The sequence below is a fragment of the Sinocyclocheilus rhinocerous genome, unplaced genomic scaffold (assembly GCF_001515625.1).
Source record: "Sinocyclocheilus rhinocerous isolate Xijiao unplaced genomic scaffold, SAMN03320098_v1.1 scaffold1111, whole genome shotgun sequence".
Taxonomy (NCBI): domain Eukaryota; kingdom Metazoa; phylum Chordata; class Actinopteri; order Cypriniformes; family Cyprinidae; genus Sinocyclocheilus; species Sinocyclocheilus rhinocerous.
The window spans coordinates 2,031,668-2,048,749 of record NW_015655406.1 but is presented as its reverse complement, the minus strand read 5'-3'; the positions used below and the strand labels follow the sequence as shown (position 1 = coordinate 2,048,749).

General features: G+C 38.7%; 1 protein-coding gene across 1 annotated transcript in view; it reads right to left on the bottom strand.

The window, feature by feature from the left end:
* Positions 1–949: 949 nt before the first annotated feature.
* LOC107718221 (protocadherin-17-like) overlaps positions 950–17,082 on the bottom strand; it is a 78,418-nt gene continuing 62,285 nt past the window's right edge. The window contains exon 5 of the mRNA XM_016525215.1: positions 950–3,233. Within this exon, the coding sequence (XP_016380701.1) occupies positions 2,533–3,233 (701 nt within the window). The 3' untranslated portion in view covers positions 950–2,532. The remainder of the gene's footprint in view (positions 3,234–17,082) is intronic.

Below are 17,082 nucleotides of genomic sequence, written 5' to 3'. Positions count from 1 at the left end.
GGAGTGCTTTTTCATTAAATTGCTGTGCCTAGGAATAGTTCAAATCCCAAAGTACACTGTGTGGGCAGGGTACCGTTCTAATAACATAAATATATAGACATATATATATATTCATATATTCATTGTTTATATTCTCATATTCCATGATGTGAACAGAGTGCACAAGGTCATTATGAACATTATAAGCAGAACTGGATGGATAGATTGCGATACCAATACTGCTCAAACTGAGCTCCATTTGACATAGAAAATACAAAAACGTTCCAAAAAATCTGGTGAGCTCCCTCAATGGGAACATTTATGCTGCGGATGCAAAGGTTGTTGCAAAAGCTAGGTTTAATTATGCTGTCTTTTAAGTTCCCTTTGTTTTTGGTCGTATTCAAAGGCAGCAAATATAAAACACTGAAGAATGCATTGAAACAAATTCAATAAAAAAAATATATATCGAAGATGTCAGATGACATACGAGAAATGTTGATTCTATAATTCTGTAATTAACTTTTAAGTATTGATATACATATTGATATGTGAAATTGGTTTGTTCCTCTTGTTTCAAACTTGTATTAAACTCAATTGACAACAGTGAGGCAACTCACTAGTTTTTGGAGCACAAAAGTCATAGCGAAAGTTTTGGCAGGTTTTATGCATTGAGAGAAAGAATTGAGAATATGACAAACTAGATTCAAGACTTCTGATTTGTTTCATGAATTCCTCAGAGGTAACCTCTTTTTGGTCCTTTTTATGAAACAGCATGTTTTTTTTCCGCATCCTTCTGACCCTCTGAAGTACAAATGACTTTAAACAGACTAGACAGCATCACTAAACGTTCACAAAGGATTTGCTGCTGCTGCTGCTCATCAAATCGAAATAGAGCGAGAAGGCTGAAAAAAAAACCCAAAACACTTCAATGAACCCAAACAATGGCCATTTTTGTAAAATTAGCTGCCCATAAAACTGTCTTTGTATTGCAAAAAACTACGCAAACTGTAGTCATGTGTGGCTGTTTTTTAGTTTTGTTTCTAGTAGACAAAAACAAGTTGCTTTGCAAGTAGTGAACATGTCATGTAAGCAGTCTTTTCCAACACGTGTTTAAAACAACATAACCTGTCCAAACGCACAGCAGCGAGACGAAGCAGAAAGCGAGAGCGCAAAAGTGAGCCAAGAATGAAACTGAATGGAAATTAAACTCATAGAGTTTGACGACTACTAAGGCATCAGTTGCCAAGTACAATATAAGCCCATGTATATTACAACACAACCATATATTAATTTAATAAAATACACAATATAGCTCTTGTACACGTAACAATTTGGCTCAAATGCACAGAAACTGCAGAAAAATCAATAAAAATATGTTGTTTTGATGTAAACACATTAAATTTGATACATTTTGCACATTAAAATGATATTGTGTATAAGTGACAATGTGAAGGGACATTTCCTTTTTTTTAATCCTTTTGCTGTTGTTGTTAATGTATTGTTTTTCTGAAATCGAAACCGTGTCCTGCAGTTTAATAAATATTTTCAACTGCATTTTCATCCTGTGCGCACCCTCTTTTTTTGTTTAAGATTAATGGGTTTTTTTTGTCCACATTTTTTTTTTTTACAAAATGTATAAATATTTCCATTGTTATCTGGACACTATACATAAGTTCATATATTTATATATATATTTATCTATATGTATATATAGATATATCTTTTCACAGTTGAAGAAAAATGTCCCTAATATACAAGAGAGTGACTGTTATAACTTAACGTCGGACACGTGGAGAGTCACTTTAAAAGCAGTGAAAAGCTGAAGACAGATGAGCACAGAGGACCAATAAGTGAGAGTAACAGGTTCACCTTTCTGGAATGTCCCATATGTACGTATACATGGGGGGAGGACACAGTTTACACGTGACTAAAAATGACAGGTGAAGAATGGTTACATTTCATAATCAACCCTCCCCACCCACCCTAAAGATTCATGGCCCCACACACCCCCTCAGAGTTCGCTGATATCATTTGCACTTCTTATGCTGATATTACAAAGCCAATAAAAGTTAAAGAGAGAGTCTCTGTCTTGGTGTGGTCCATCCATTCTGGAGTGTCCGATGCACCCCGAAGCCTTTTAACTTGCGATTGTCAAAACAAACCATTTTCGTCCACCCCTTCTCCTCCAAAAGTCCCTGTAGGAGAAGGGTGGGATGATCCATCTAAGGTTCAGTGACATAAAGACATCACTGTAAGAAAGTGTTTGAAGCTGGTGGGCACTTGAATAAGAAGAAAAAGCTCACAAGAAGCCAGAGGCAGCAACTTCTGCAACTCCTCCAAAGAAATTCCCTTGCCCCAATAAACACAACACAGCGTCCAAACGAACGAAAGCAAACTGTTCTTTTGCTCCCTATGTTTACTTGTCAAGATCTTCAAGTACGCATATTTTTTGTCCTCGCAAATTGTCCTCATCTGCACCACACTCTCTCGGAGAGCGCCTCGACTTGGTCCATGTTTCCTCCAGTGTAGTTTCTTATGCTCGCAAAGTCCGTTTTACTTTCTGATGGGGGTGTTTTCATTTCCCCGACAATCCTGCAGCAGTTTGTCGATATCTCTGACCACCTGGTCTGCATCCACGGTGCCACGGCCCATCTCTCCTCCGCCCTGCTCCAAAACGCTGTCCATTTCCACCACCGTCTCCTGGCTGATTTGTGAACGTGCTTCAGCCAGGACTTTAGCTACGGGGTCGGAGTGAGGCAGCGTGGAGTAGCCCTGCTCTTTGTTCTGCTTGTTCGGGGAGATGTACTGTCCATCTGGGGGTCCATAGTGGCTGGTGCTGGGCTTGCTTTCAGCTCCGTCACCCATACCTTTGGCTGAAGAGCATGGTGAACCTGTACTGCAGCCTTTGGAGGGGCTACATGAGGCAGACGGGACCTCCTGCAAGAGAGGGCTGAGGGCACGTTTGGTCTTTAGGTAGGGTTTAACATTCGCCACGAGGATGGTGTGGTCCCGACGCTCCTTCCCGAATGTGCAGAAAGTTTTTTTGCCATTGGGGTTGCAAACCGTCTCGTAAGTTTCGGTCTCCACTGCGACCGCTTCCATGCCTGCCGGTACGAAGAGGTTGGTGCGGTAGTCCGAGCCCTCGGCTTGGGGAGTTCCTGCTCCTCCGGCCCCTGTGGTAAACTGGGGCATCCAACAACGGTCAGAGTGACCCAGCACTCTACATTCCTCCGTGCAGTTGACACAATCCTCCTCTGGAGAGAGAAAGAGAGAAAAAAATATAAATTTGGCTGGAAATTCAATTAATGAATAACCATATGAAAATTCTGACTAATTTTAAATAATAAAGTTAAGTAAAAAGTAATTTAATCTCAAATAAACTTAAAGATTATTAGTCACAAATGAATAAATCTGTCATCAGTGCAAAAACAGCTTGTCATAACATAACACTTCAGTCAGTGTTTCCTGCACCCTTTTTAAGCAAAGCTGAATCACTAGAACCATGTCAAAAGAAATTACATTTTACCGCAGTTGTGAATGTGAGTTTGCAGTTCATTTAATTTGGTGAGATAAAATGACAGTGTACCGCACAATGAACATTCATACAGAACAACCGGTGTAATCTGATTCATGAACAAATGACTCGTATGAGCTGGTGCTTTAATTGAATCATTCAAAAAGACTCTTCCTCCGAATTCTGCAGAAAGGTTATCATGGTTTCCACAAAAGTATTAAGCATATTAAAAATATTAATATTTCTGAAGGATCTTGTGACACTGAAGATTGGACTAATGATGCTGAAAATTCAGCTTAGCATCACAAAATAAATTACTTAAAACATTTTTTTTTTTTTTTCTCAGTAGAACAACAACAGCTCAGTTTTGGCAAAACGTGTGGCGCTGCTATCATAAATTTATGTTACTGGGCTTTGAAGCTGTCCCAAGGCAGCCCTTCCATATCACAAAGCCAAGTGTCTAGTGCGGCACTGCATGCGTATGTGTGTGTGCATCTTCCCTACTTTCATCTCAGCTCAGAAGAAACCACATTTTGGATTATTGGGGGCTGTTCTGATGGTGTGTCAAATGGGTCCAGGATTGTGAAATGGATTAAAATAATGTATTTTTAAAATGGGAAATGAAAGAGGGGGGGGGGGATAAGGGAACAAAAGGGAAAACATGAAAAATGAAAGTTAAAAAAAGTGAAAAGGAAAGCGCAGCTGTTGTCCTGTGAATATAAATGCTCAAAGAGCTCAGGTAAAGCTGAGACCCGGGTCGTGAACACATGCAGACCTCACACACGGGACCCGTGTCATTAGTTCAACGTGCGTTTGACAAGAGAACTGCAGTGATTTGAGCAGAACAAACAAAAGTCTTCCATCCATATTTAATAGTTTAATGACGTCTGTCTTTTGGGAGACAAACAAATGGAAACACAAAAAACCTCATGAATTTATGAGAAGAAACATTTTCAATAGTCTAGCAGTCATCACTCACCCATTTAAGACCTCAAAAAGTGTCTCGGAATAACAGGTGATAGCGGAAAATTACTATAGCGTAAATGCTGGAAGAATCTTCATTTGTGGTATTGATTTCCCCAACTGTAATTCCCAACCATATTAATCTATCCTTCACCTTAAACAGTGCATGAACAGATTAGAAACTTTTCTTATGAAAATGTCATTTTGTATCTCACTTTCCTCAATCGTTTCTTGCTCTATTTCACATCGCTTCTGTTTTCATTTTCCTTGAAATAAACAATGGGACACGGTAATTCATAAGCCAGTTAAAGTTTGAGAGCACTGTGATTTAGAAACCAATCCAGACAGATGTACTCATTTTCCTTGGATGGCATTTACAATGCATATTGAAGTACAATCAGGATATTCAGCTTGAAGAAACAACCGTTCCTTTTCCTTTTTCAGTGAAAGTGCATCAATTCTCTGTGCTAGCTAAATTGATATCTGTGTTTACTTTCGCAGAAATGTAGCCAATTGGTTTTCTTTCTTCACGTGATGTGCAAGGCACGGCGTGTATAAATGATGACCTTATTATCATCATTAATCATATTTTAAATTGCTGTTTCAGATGTTTCTCTGCTAAAGGTCAAGCCATGTCATGAAAAATGATCCTCTGCAACTCGGCTCCCGAATCCCTATTGTTCCAGATTTCACTGTGTGTGTCTGGCCAACAAAAGCCTATCCCTGGGGTTCCCTTCAGTTTGTTTCTGGTCTGTGGGGTTTTTGCTAACCTTGAAAAAGTTTTCAAACTCCCCTACCCATTCTCAATGGTAACGGTACACTGCACCTGCCTCTCCTGAGGTCAAAATATATATTTTCAACACACGGACATCTGCAGTGCATCTGTGGACCGAGCAGAGGGAAAGCCATGCAAGAAACTTCTGTATCGGGCCTAAGACCAAACCTAGGGGGGCACCTAGGGTTTTGTGCCATGTATGTTTGCCTATTTGGAGGGTCTGCAGGCTGGTACGTCCTTATGGACATTTTTTACAAGAGTGTAAGGACAGGGGTAAGTACCATATAAGAGGGGAGAGAGAGAGCTTGACATTTAGCATGTGGTGCTCTTATGTTGCACGAGAGAAAAACAAGGGCTAGTCCTGAGTGGCACAAACTAGCATGCGTGACAAGGTGAGGAAGAACATGCTGTCCACTTTAAATAATGTGATCTCCCACACACACAGACACAAACACACACACTGTCCTCTTTAGATCCACATAGGCTTTGAACCTGAGCTGCTTTGCTAGAATTTGCAGCTGTTTATCTTCCCTAAACATAAATTAGCATGGGTATGCATGCTAAACAGGGTCTGTGTGCATGTGGGAATATCTTTGTATTTCACACTTTCATATCACCTTTAGATGCAAGACTAGCAAAATAAACATTTACACTACTGTTCAAAAGGTCAGGGTCAGTAAGATTTGTTTTCTTTTTTAGAGATTAATCCTTTTAAATATGAAATGTTTCTTGAGCATATTAAAATAATTTTTGATTGTGTCATATGACACTGAAGACTGAGGTAATGGCTGCTAAAAATTCAGTTTTGCCATCACAGAAAAAAAATAGTTTAAAATATATTAAAATATAATAGTTATTTTAAATGGTAATATTTCATAATATTAATGTTTTACTGTAATTTTGATGAATAAATGCAGCATAAGAGATTAAAAAAAAGAAGAAAAAAACCTCTTGCCGACCCCAAACCTTCAAGCGAAAAAAGAAAACAACAGAAATGCATTGCTACGCTAAGAAAGCAAATCATGTTCAGAACTGACTGCTCGTTCAATGGAAGCACAATAAAGCATAAATAATCCACACTGACACATCTCCATGCAGCCAGTGAGGAGGAACCAATCCTTCAATAGATTATTCATGCATGGGTGGAACAGGTGACCTTGAGACTTGGCAGGGTCGCCATGACTAACAATAAGACATGTGACACTGGCTGAGGCCACTAATTCGTCGCCAGATCTAAAGCAGGAGGCAAGGTGTGAATTATTGCCACCCCCAAACCCCCTCACGTACAGTCGTCACACAAGGTTACAAGCTGTTTTGGGGACACTTCATTAAAATTGTATTTTCTGACATCCCTGTGTTTTCTTGACAGTCCACACACAGATCTATATATTGAATGGCTCATCGTGAGCTATGGGCTGCTCATCGGCCGCTCAACAGGAATGTCAAATCAACTGCCCAATTATTATCACAAGAAGCACACGCTCAACTCTGTGCACCATTTACTGGTATTCGCAGACTTCAGTTTCAGAGTGCGAGGCTACTGCTAGCACAGCACTTGTCCCACTCATCAAGCTAATGATGTGTGTACAACAAATCTCATTTTACTTTGCACACAAAGTCCCAAAGGCAGAGCAGCAACTCGAGACAACGCCATATTTATATGACAGTCCTAACAGAAGGTCACATCATAACATATTCACTACTTTGTGATTTGTTCTCTGCTGCATTTGGAAAAATAAGAGTTGAGATGTCTTATATTGTGAATGTTGCCACATCTGAAAGGGTTGTAAGGTACTGCATGGCTTGCTTAACAATGGACTTAAGGTCTGACTGTATTTGTAATATTAGCTCAACCTCTCACAACCTAATTATGTTGTAATTATAATTTTAAAACGAATGTCATGCTGTTAGCAACAGAGATTGTATAGGTGACTTTGTAAAATAGCAATACATATACAAATTCTTATGAGATTATGGAAAATATTGCAAAAATATAGTTTTAAAATCTACTGTTTAAGATACTTTATTTTATTACATATTTTTTGTAATATACTATAAGAATTACATTTGTATTTTAAAATATATATTACTGAAAATATATAACTGATATACATATATAACTGATATACATCATCATAATTCAGTTTGTTATATATTTTAATAAAAACCCACATATCACACACACACACACACACACACACACACACACACATTATGATGATGTGTGTATAATTGCTGACTTGTTGCTTGTCTTATTTGGATCAAGTCATACATGTACAACTGATTAAACATACACAATCTTGCCATAAAAACTTTGTGACTGACCATATTAATTGGACATAGGATCACGGAGTTAAACACTGAGTGCTGTCTCGACAGTCTAATAAGCCAACAGCAAGAGCTGACATAATGAACATTGTCCTCATCCTCACCCTCATTTGATTTTTACCCAGAGAAACTTCCCTCTGAGCCTGATGGGTGAGAGAAAGAGTGAAAAAGACAGGAAGGAGAATCCAGGCCACTTAAGAGTTTGAAGCCATTTAACAAACACCTCGCACTCTCAGTTAAGGAGCAAGCTTTCAAATGCCAGGGTTTCTTTCTTTCCTCACTCTATTTCTCAGAAGAATTCGGGTGACTGGGTGCTTTATTTAATTCTCCAGCTGGGATGCAGAATGAGGGAGACAGAAAGAGAGACAGATAGTATATTCTGACTCAGTGCATTAAGGCCTCCTGCCAAATCTTTTATTAGCGTCTCGTTTTTCAGTCCCGTCGTTCCATTTTTCTGTGCTCATTCGCCAGTGACCCCTCCCGATCTCAGCACCGCACTACCAGCTTCCTGCTTTCCTTGATCCACACTGTGTCTCTCAGCCAACATCAATTTCCTCTCCTCCCTCCTTCTCTCCCTCTCTCAATCTGCTGTACACCACCAGCGGGCACAAACAGGAGGTGATAGTCCAAGACATCAGTTATAAATCTGCCCTTATGTCATAATAAAAGAAAAAAGAAAAAAAGGCATTAAGCCATAAAAGTGACAATAAATTAAAATAACAGAAAATAAAATAAATAAATTATTTGAACTAAACATTTATTTTAATATGAACTTTAAATTATAAATAAATAAATAAAATGTCTCTGAAGTGATGTTGCAAGGAAGTTGTTCTACATGCAAGATTGTTATATGAACGAAACCTGAAATGAAAAAACAATTAAACAGATATTTACATATGGTGAAAATAATATAAGTGGAATAATTTTATTTGAATCCTTATCTATGGCAACACAAATTACATAATAATAATAATAATAATAATAATAATATATTTTTTAATATAAGAATTTATTTTGCATTTTTAAATATATATTACAAACAGATTTCTTATGATGTTGTCATACATATGTGTGTACATTTGTTGACTGTATATTGTAAGATTTCTAACTGCTATGTCTTATATTTAGACAAAGTGATACATTTACAGTTTATTATTAAATTAAAACATTGGGTGTACATTTCAATAACTCACTGGTACATATCTTATTTATGACAACATGTAAAAAATTTAAACGTAAAAAAAAGAAAAACATGTAAAAATGGTCTAATACTAAATGATTGAATATAATTAATATTATATAATTTATAATATATAATATATAAAACATATAATATTAATATAATTTAACAAATTATTTTTAAATGAAAAGATAAAATGGGGGGAAAAAAATAGAAAAGCAAAAATGAGATTGATATTCAGTTGAATGTTACATTAAATATCAAATATGATGTTAGCATTCATGTGACTGTGTGCACTGGCCTTACATCTGAAAAGGTGTGACATTGAGGGTGATGTGGCGTGAGGGTACATGAGAGGGCACAATCACAGTGGGGTGGGGATCGTGAACACAGGCTTTGTGTAGAAAGTGTGATACTGCTGCTCAGCGTGAGGGGAGCATCAGAGCACTCGCACCTCTGCCCTGGCAGACTGGGGCGCAGTTGGTAGGGGGATGTATGCGTGTGTGAGTGTGTGTGTAGTCAGCCTTGTAGGCTCACAGGGCAGCAACAGGCCTCAAGGCCTTTCTGACAGGCTGCTGCTGCACCTGTGTGTATGTTTGCGCAGTTGAACATATCACTGCAGATCTCTCACTTCTTCTTGGGTCTAAGTCACAGCTAAATATGTCAATATACACTCTTAAAAATTAAGGTTCTTTATTAGCATCTATGGTTCCATGAAGAACCTTTACCATCCATGGAATCTTTCCACTGCACAAAATGTTCTTTATAATGAAAAAAAGGTTCTTTTTCAGATTTTTAAGATGAGATATACTCCGACTGGATGGAATCATAGTCTGAAGCTAAAAGAAAAGCTAAAAAAAAAGTCTGTGACCATCATACACTACAGGATTTTCTATGAAATCTGTCAACTCAAATATGCAAACTGGCTTTCACTTTCAGCAATTAGTGTCAACTTGTCAAGACTGTAAATCAGGGCAAAAGTCGGAAAGTTAGCAAAAAGCTTTCTGTAGTTCAGATCAGCGGAAGCTGCATGACCAACTTGAACATGAGCGAAATCTGTTTGGCAAACGTTTTCAGCATCACACAAAACACCAGATCGTGTGGAATGACTAGATTAAGTCTGGAAAGTTTTGCAGAGCAACGGTAAATGTGACCACATCTTAAGAACCTTTCGATTTTTAAAATGTTCTTCACACTAAGAAACAAATGGATCTTGTAGAAACGGTTCATTTAAAGTTTCTTTAAGGAACCAACAAAAATGGTTAGTCTATGGCAGGGGTAGGCAAGTTCGGTCCTAGAGAGCCGCAGTCCTGCAGAGTTCAGCTCCAACCCTAATCAAACACACCTGAACAAGCTAATATACTATATATATATATATATATATATAATTAAAATATTATTTATTTTATTATTTAAATTTATTATTTTAAGATTTGTATTATATTATTTGTAGAATGTTTTAAATCATGTATATAAATATAATTAAAAATATGAAAATCTATAACCATATGGTTAGCACGGTGGCTGGTTAGCAGGGGCAGGTTGGTCATGACATAATTTTCCTGACTTTCAATTGTAATATTTAATTTATTACTTTTAGATTTATTATTAACTAATCCTAATCAAACACACCTGAACAAGCTAATCAATGTCTTCAAGATTACTAAGGCTATAGGCAGGTGTTTTTTTTTCTCTAGGACCGAACTTGCCTACCCCTGGTCTATGGCATCCCTTTTTGGTACTTTTATTAAGAGTGTACCTACACTAGATGCTGTTTTACCCAAGTTTTTAACTTTGCAGCCATACCACCCCGCCCAACTTATCTTGGACCAAATACCGATGGACTCCAGGGAGGCTCATCGACAAGCCTCCTGAAAATGGCACGGGAACGCGGAGATGCTTTAACTAAGCCAAGGACAAATGTCTTTCGATCAAACGCTCCTTTTCATTATGCATTCTCAGCTGAGCAGCAGGCAGCTAATGCCTGGTTAAGTTGCTCTAAGCCGAGGCCTCAGGGTAGCCCGCCTCCAGAGTAGACACCGAAGGAGACGACTCCAAACAAACACACAAAGCCGAATCAATGGCCATTCACACGCAGGACCTCCTTGAAGATGGAAGTTGGCGGAATGAGACAAAAGTGCAAGGCAGAGAATGGGTGCTGAAGGGAGGAGAGAGGTTAGAAAGAGATGTTTTTCTCCTGGCACAGCAGGGGCTCAGCGCGGGGCTTACAGGCCTTAGCGCTCACCTGTGGGGGAAAGATCTGTTGGCCTTTCAAAGAGAATGTGCTAACCTTCACAACACACATGAAAGGGACTTTTGGGGGTGGTGGGCCGGGGCTACTTTTATGGATCGCTGGATGTCACATTTCAAAAAAGCGTACTCTCTTGGGCGAGTGCGTACTCTCCTGTGTGGACTCGAATGGGGTGAAATTTGCTCCATTATGTGCTGTATAGTTCGGTATGCTTCTGTGCCTCCCCCTGAGTGTGTTTACATGTTTGTCTTGTCAGCGACTAGTTTATTTTAAAAAAAGCATCCCAGATGATTTGATTCACCTGCATCATCAGGCTCTTCAGCAGCAAAAGAGGGTTTAGCATCTCAGCATCTTTGATCTCAGTGATCACACTCACACTCAGACCTGTCCTCTACACTCTAGATGAGTTTACACACACTTCAAAAGATTGAACTCGCATTACAAAATCAGCTCAAGCATATTCTCCTCGCAATGTTTACATTAAACCACCAATGGGCAGGTTGGTCATGACATAATTTTCCTGACTTTCAATTGTAATATTTAATTTATTACTTTTAGATTTATTATTAACTAATAAGTTTATATTAATAATAAGACCTTCTCTTTGTTATCAGATTTGACAGTATATACAGCAACTCACCAGATGAAGTCTATGCTGTGTTTAGCAATATGGTGAGTTCATCAAATGCATATCCAACATCATGGTGAATTCATCCAAATAAAAATACAGCCTGCCTGTCAAAAAGGCTTTAAAAAGTCTTAATGAAACGTTGTGTACTCTCACTCTTTGTGTATAGGACTAATGGGGTTCAGTGGCTGAATGGAAACTAGAGAGGAAGGGAAGTTCACACAAAGCAACGGTTGCACCACACAGGCAACACAAGAGCAAAAAAAAAATATTTCTGATGACTTGTACCTGAAAAAGACTGAATAAAACAGGAAGAGATTTCTACCCATTCACGTGCACACTCTGTGGTATGCCATTTATGTGTGCTGTAAATATTCAAGAGCTGCGGTGGCTGGAGCGAGACACAGGTGCAGCTCCTCACCTGTTTGTGCATTCAGAAAGAGAAAATGGTGGAAAAGTCAAAATGAAGCTCTCTGTGTCGTTTACGCCTTTGTAATTAGGAACGGAGGAAGTCACGCTCATGCTGGGTGAAGTTTTTGTAATATCTTTCTAGTGAGCATATCAGTTCACATTCATGCTCTCCTTTGATCTTTGTGCCATGATCGCCCGCTGTGGCAGCCAAAGTTCATTCTTGGAAAAGATTGAAAATCCACTGCGGGATTCCACAGGTGGGAAAGAACTGGATAGCAGGTGCACACACACACACACACACACACAACACACAACACACAACACACACACACAAGTCCCACTTGCTTCTATACTATATGGCTAATTACACTAATAAACACACAAAACACATTGTTAATTACTTGTATTAATCTGTTTTAATTTTCCCAAATGGAATTTATACAGTATTGCTTTTTTTCTCTCCCCTTTTCTATTTTTCATCTCTGTTTACCTTCGTATTTTATTTTCTACAATAAACTAATGTTAAGCCTGGAAAGCAATGACTCATCCAATTACAAAAGCAACCCATCAGTTTTTCAGTAAAGAAAAATACAACGGTTGGAAAAAGGGGACTGTTCCTAACTTGACAATTACTAAATAATCTGGAAAAGTCTATAATACATGGATATATAATATAATTATAGCTGTTAACATTCCCGGTTATCTCTCAGAAGTATCAGTCTTATTTCCCCAAAGGAACCAAGAACCACCTAAATTCCACACCTAAATACACCATGTCAGTGTATGTTTTGTATATATATATATATATATATACATTAAAAATTGCATGTTGTGCTTGCTTGTGTTATCTTTGACTAATATTTAAATTTGTTTGATGATCTGAAACATTAAAGTGTGACAAACATGCAAAAAAATAAGAAATCAGGAAGGGGGCCAACACTTTTTCACACCACTGTATATATATATATTTTTTTTTACTTTTTAATTTATGTCCTTTTTGTTGGTAATTTTATGTTTTCGGCATTGTCGTTTTTTTGTTTAATTTTTTACATTTTGCTTTATATTTATTTCAGTTTCAGTTTCAGTAGTAATTAAAAAAAACAAATGAAAATGCTTAATGTTGCCTCTGCAAGTAACTGAAATTAAATAAGTTTTAGTAGAAGTTCTTAATTTAATATTTTATTTCAGCTTTATTTGAATGAACAAAATACTTATAACAGTTTTAGTTTTAGTCTACAATACAACACTGGACTAACTACAACTAAAACCCAGAAAAATTACATTACGACCAAAAAGAAAGCTAACCAGCCCATGCTAACCAGCCAAACTTGAAAAAAAACAAAAAAAACCAACATGTAAACAAATATTTCCATCATTCAAAGGCTAGCAAAACAAAACCGCTGCCCTGCATGGGTCTAAATCAATGTGATCCGACCCGAATGGTAACTGGCAGTAAGCAACTCTCTTTCTAAATCACTTCCTGTAATGTAAATGTCACTCTCGGTCTACGCTCCTTCCTTCCCCTACTGTTTTCCCACAATTGGATTTAATACTTTTCCACATGTCATCACTTTGTCACCGCGATGGTTCCCCGGAGTCCTATGCGGAGGAAGAGGATTATACGTCTGTCAATTATCTCCTTTTCTCCAAGATGCAGGCGGATTGCTGTGGCATGGCGAGCTAACTAAACACACGCGCTCGATGATGTCCAATCACTCATTACTAGACACAGCGGGTGTTATCTGTACTCATGTGTACAACTTCACAGTAATGGAGATGGCTTTCACCCCATTACGTGGTGGAATGGGAGGGAAGGACGCAGGGAAGACAAAAACAAAAGAGACAGAGAGGAGAAAAAACAAACAAGAATAAACTCAGAGAGATAAGGTGCGACCTTTTAATGAAGACGAGTGAACAATAGACAGGAAGATGGAGGAGGAAGATAAAGAAAGGGAATAAGTGAAAAGAATACAGACAAAGGGCCAATGACAGACCGAAAGTGTCTTTAATCCATCTCTCTTATCTGAACGAGTGTGTGTGCGAGAAAAACATTTAATTCTATAACGCGATTGGAGTTTCAATCAAGGATTTGATGAACGTAATCATAGCGGTAATTGAGCCATTGAAGCCGGCCCTCTCAGTGTGAACATTGAGGGTCATGGGGAGAAAGCTGTTGAATCTCATGAGTGGCTTTCAGTGGGACAGGAAGAGAGCGCAGCCAGATCCTTCTCTATTCACACAGCTTGACACACAGCTCCAGTTCCAGTCCTTTAATTTTGTGTTGGCTTCCTTGCACCCCTCCTAATCTGGATCTCTATTGCGCCGTCCACTCGTTTCGTCCTCTTTCTAATTCATAAATTGAGACAATTTAGTGTGATTAGTTAAAAGAAAATCTGTAATAAAAATTTAAAGCTATTAATTATGCCTCCTGACCCTGTAAATGCTGTAATAAGGGATTTCCAACCATCAAAGCAATTCAAGCTTGAAGTGACACTTCATGTTTTGCGAATCCATAGTCAGCGCTTAGTTGAAGAGTTGGATTACTTAACATGGCGTCTTAAAAAGTGAGAAGATTATGTTCAATAAAGAAATCATATACACTGACTTCTAAAGCTACTATTTCTGATGTCAATTAAATGCTTTTGTAACACAACATGGGCTTTTTCCAGAAAATATTGATATATGTAAAACAAATTGCTGTTAATTTGACGAATTAACTGGCATGGGATGTAATTAATTTGATTCGAGTTGTGCTAATCCATTGGCAGCCCTAATTTAAACATCATTAAAATAAATAAATAAATAAATACATTTCAATTTTATTTATATTTTGTCATTGTGTTTCTGTGATCAAAGCAATTGTGGCCAGTGTTGCAATGCCCCCATCTCCTTAGAAACAGCTGCAGGGCCCCCACCATAAGCAAGCCAGCCTTTGACGGAAGGGCCTCTCTACAGCTGATCCTGCCTCTGACTAACCAATGACTGACAGCCAGCAGTCTCTCTACCGTAACCATGGCAACACCTGGTCTCTCATGGACTCAAGACTTGGAGACTTTAATTAGAGTTTACTGAACTGAATCGGAGTTTGTAGAATTAGAGTGGCTTGAATAGATTATAAATTTAAAAATGAGAGAGACAGAGGAAAAGAAAAGATTTGAATGGGTTAACAAGGCAAGAAAGTTTGAGTGTGTGTGTTTGACAGCTACAGAAGATAACGGAAAGCTTGATGTCATGAGTGTTGTCATGGCGATAATGATGGAGGGAAAAGATCAAAAGATCTCTGGAACGGTTGTTTGGCATTCTGCGCTCATGATTATTGGATGATTGTACATTGTAATGTGTGCTGGTTTGTCGGGGCAAACACATTCTTTAATATTAATAGATGCTAATGTGCCTAAGCAGAGAGCAGTGCATGTTGGGTAACACAGAAAGCGCCGGCCACAGGACTTCTCTTGGTTTGAGGTGGCAGGCAGCGCTGGACTAAACCCCCACCCTTCCTTCCAGACCTTTCTTTCCCGCTGTCATTCACACAGAGTGTTATTTAATTATATGTGGATTTTGGTTTGCTATGCAAATTGTAGTTTATAATGTGTTTCTTGGATGGAAGAAAATGATGGGTTACTGAGTTATATGGGAGTATATAATGATCTGAATGTGTGTGTGTGACAGCATGGTGCCAGGACACTTCTGAGAAACCACTCACACTCACCCACGACAAGGTCAGCTCCAGAGAAGCTGCTTTCAAAGGTCACCTTCTTCACAGAACGAACATACATCAAATGAGATGAAAGAAAGGATTTCAGACAAATGATTGCCTTAAAATATATAATTTAATATGACTGAATTAACTTGATTCAATTAGATCCAGGGACCCCCAGGAGGTCACAAGTCAAATTTGAGAGAAAAACAACTTAAATGTAGGTTAATAGTAAGAAATACAACTCAAACGGACTCACTGTTGATGACCTCCTCAGTGGTTTCTACTCTGACACACATGGACACAAGCGTGTCTCTTTGGCTTGTATCTCTTTCCAATCACATCTGGCAGAGGTGTGTGTGTGTGTGGTTGTGAGGAGGGGTGCTGTGCTGAGCAGGTGTGTTTACAGGAGGGGGTGTGACTGCTGTGAGGTTTGGTGGAGTGATCAAGAACAATTTGGGGGCGGAAATCTGGAGGGACAGGATGTGTGTGTGTTCAGAGGATTAGATTGGGAGATTGGCAAGGCGTTTGACATTAGCTGACACCAGGGGTCCACACACACACACACACACACACACACACACAGATATGCAGCTCAAGGAAGAGTTACAAACTGTGACATATAAGAAAGCACATTTCCAGGAACCGAGTGTCCTGGAAGCCAGAATTAGGGTTGGGTACCGAAACCCTATGTAACCGGTATGTACTAGAACCGAATCAGAACGCAGATTTCGGTGCCACTTAATTGCCTGAGCGATCGATTGAAATATTTGTCCTAGTTCTCCGAAATGGACGTAAGAAGCATGGGCGTCGCTAGGCAATTTTTAGCGGGGCTATAGCGATTAGCTCCATAAACTGTACACAAATTTGTGATCGCCTCAGAATCAGTCCCCTTTAAATATCATATGAACACTGCGGCAGACTTCGTCTCCTCCCCGTCTTTCAGCGGAGCGATCGATTGAAATATTTGTCCTGGTTCTCCGAAATGGACGTAAGAAGCATGGGCGTCGCTAGGCAATTTTTAGCGGGGCTATAGCGATTAGCTCCATAAACTGTACACAAATTTGTGATCGCCTCAGAATCAGTCCCCTTTAAATATCATATGAACACTGCGGCAGACTTCGTCTCCTCCCCGTCTTTCAGCGCGAACGGACTCGAACAGAAACAGAGGACACAAGGTGTGTGTTTGGAGCATGTGAATGCTATGTATATTTATTTTAAATATTTTTAATGGTCTTTAATGTTATCCATAGTTTTTTTTGGCTCTTTTTTTTAAAGTATCGGTTCAGGCACTGTTTAGGCACAGGTACCATTTTAAAAGTATCGATTTGGCACCGGTATCGTAAAAAACCCAAT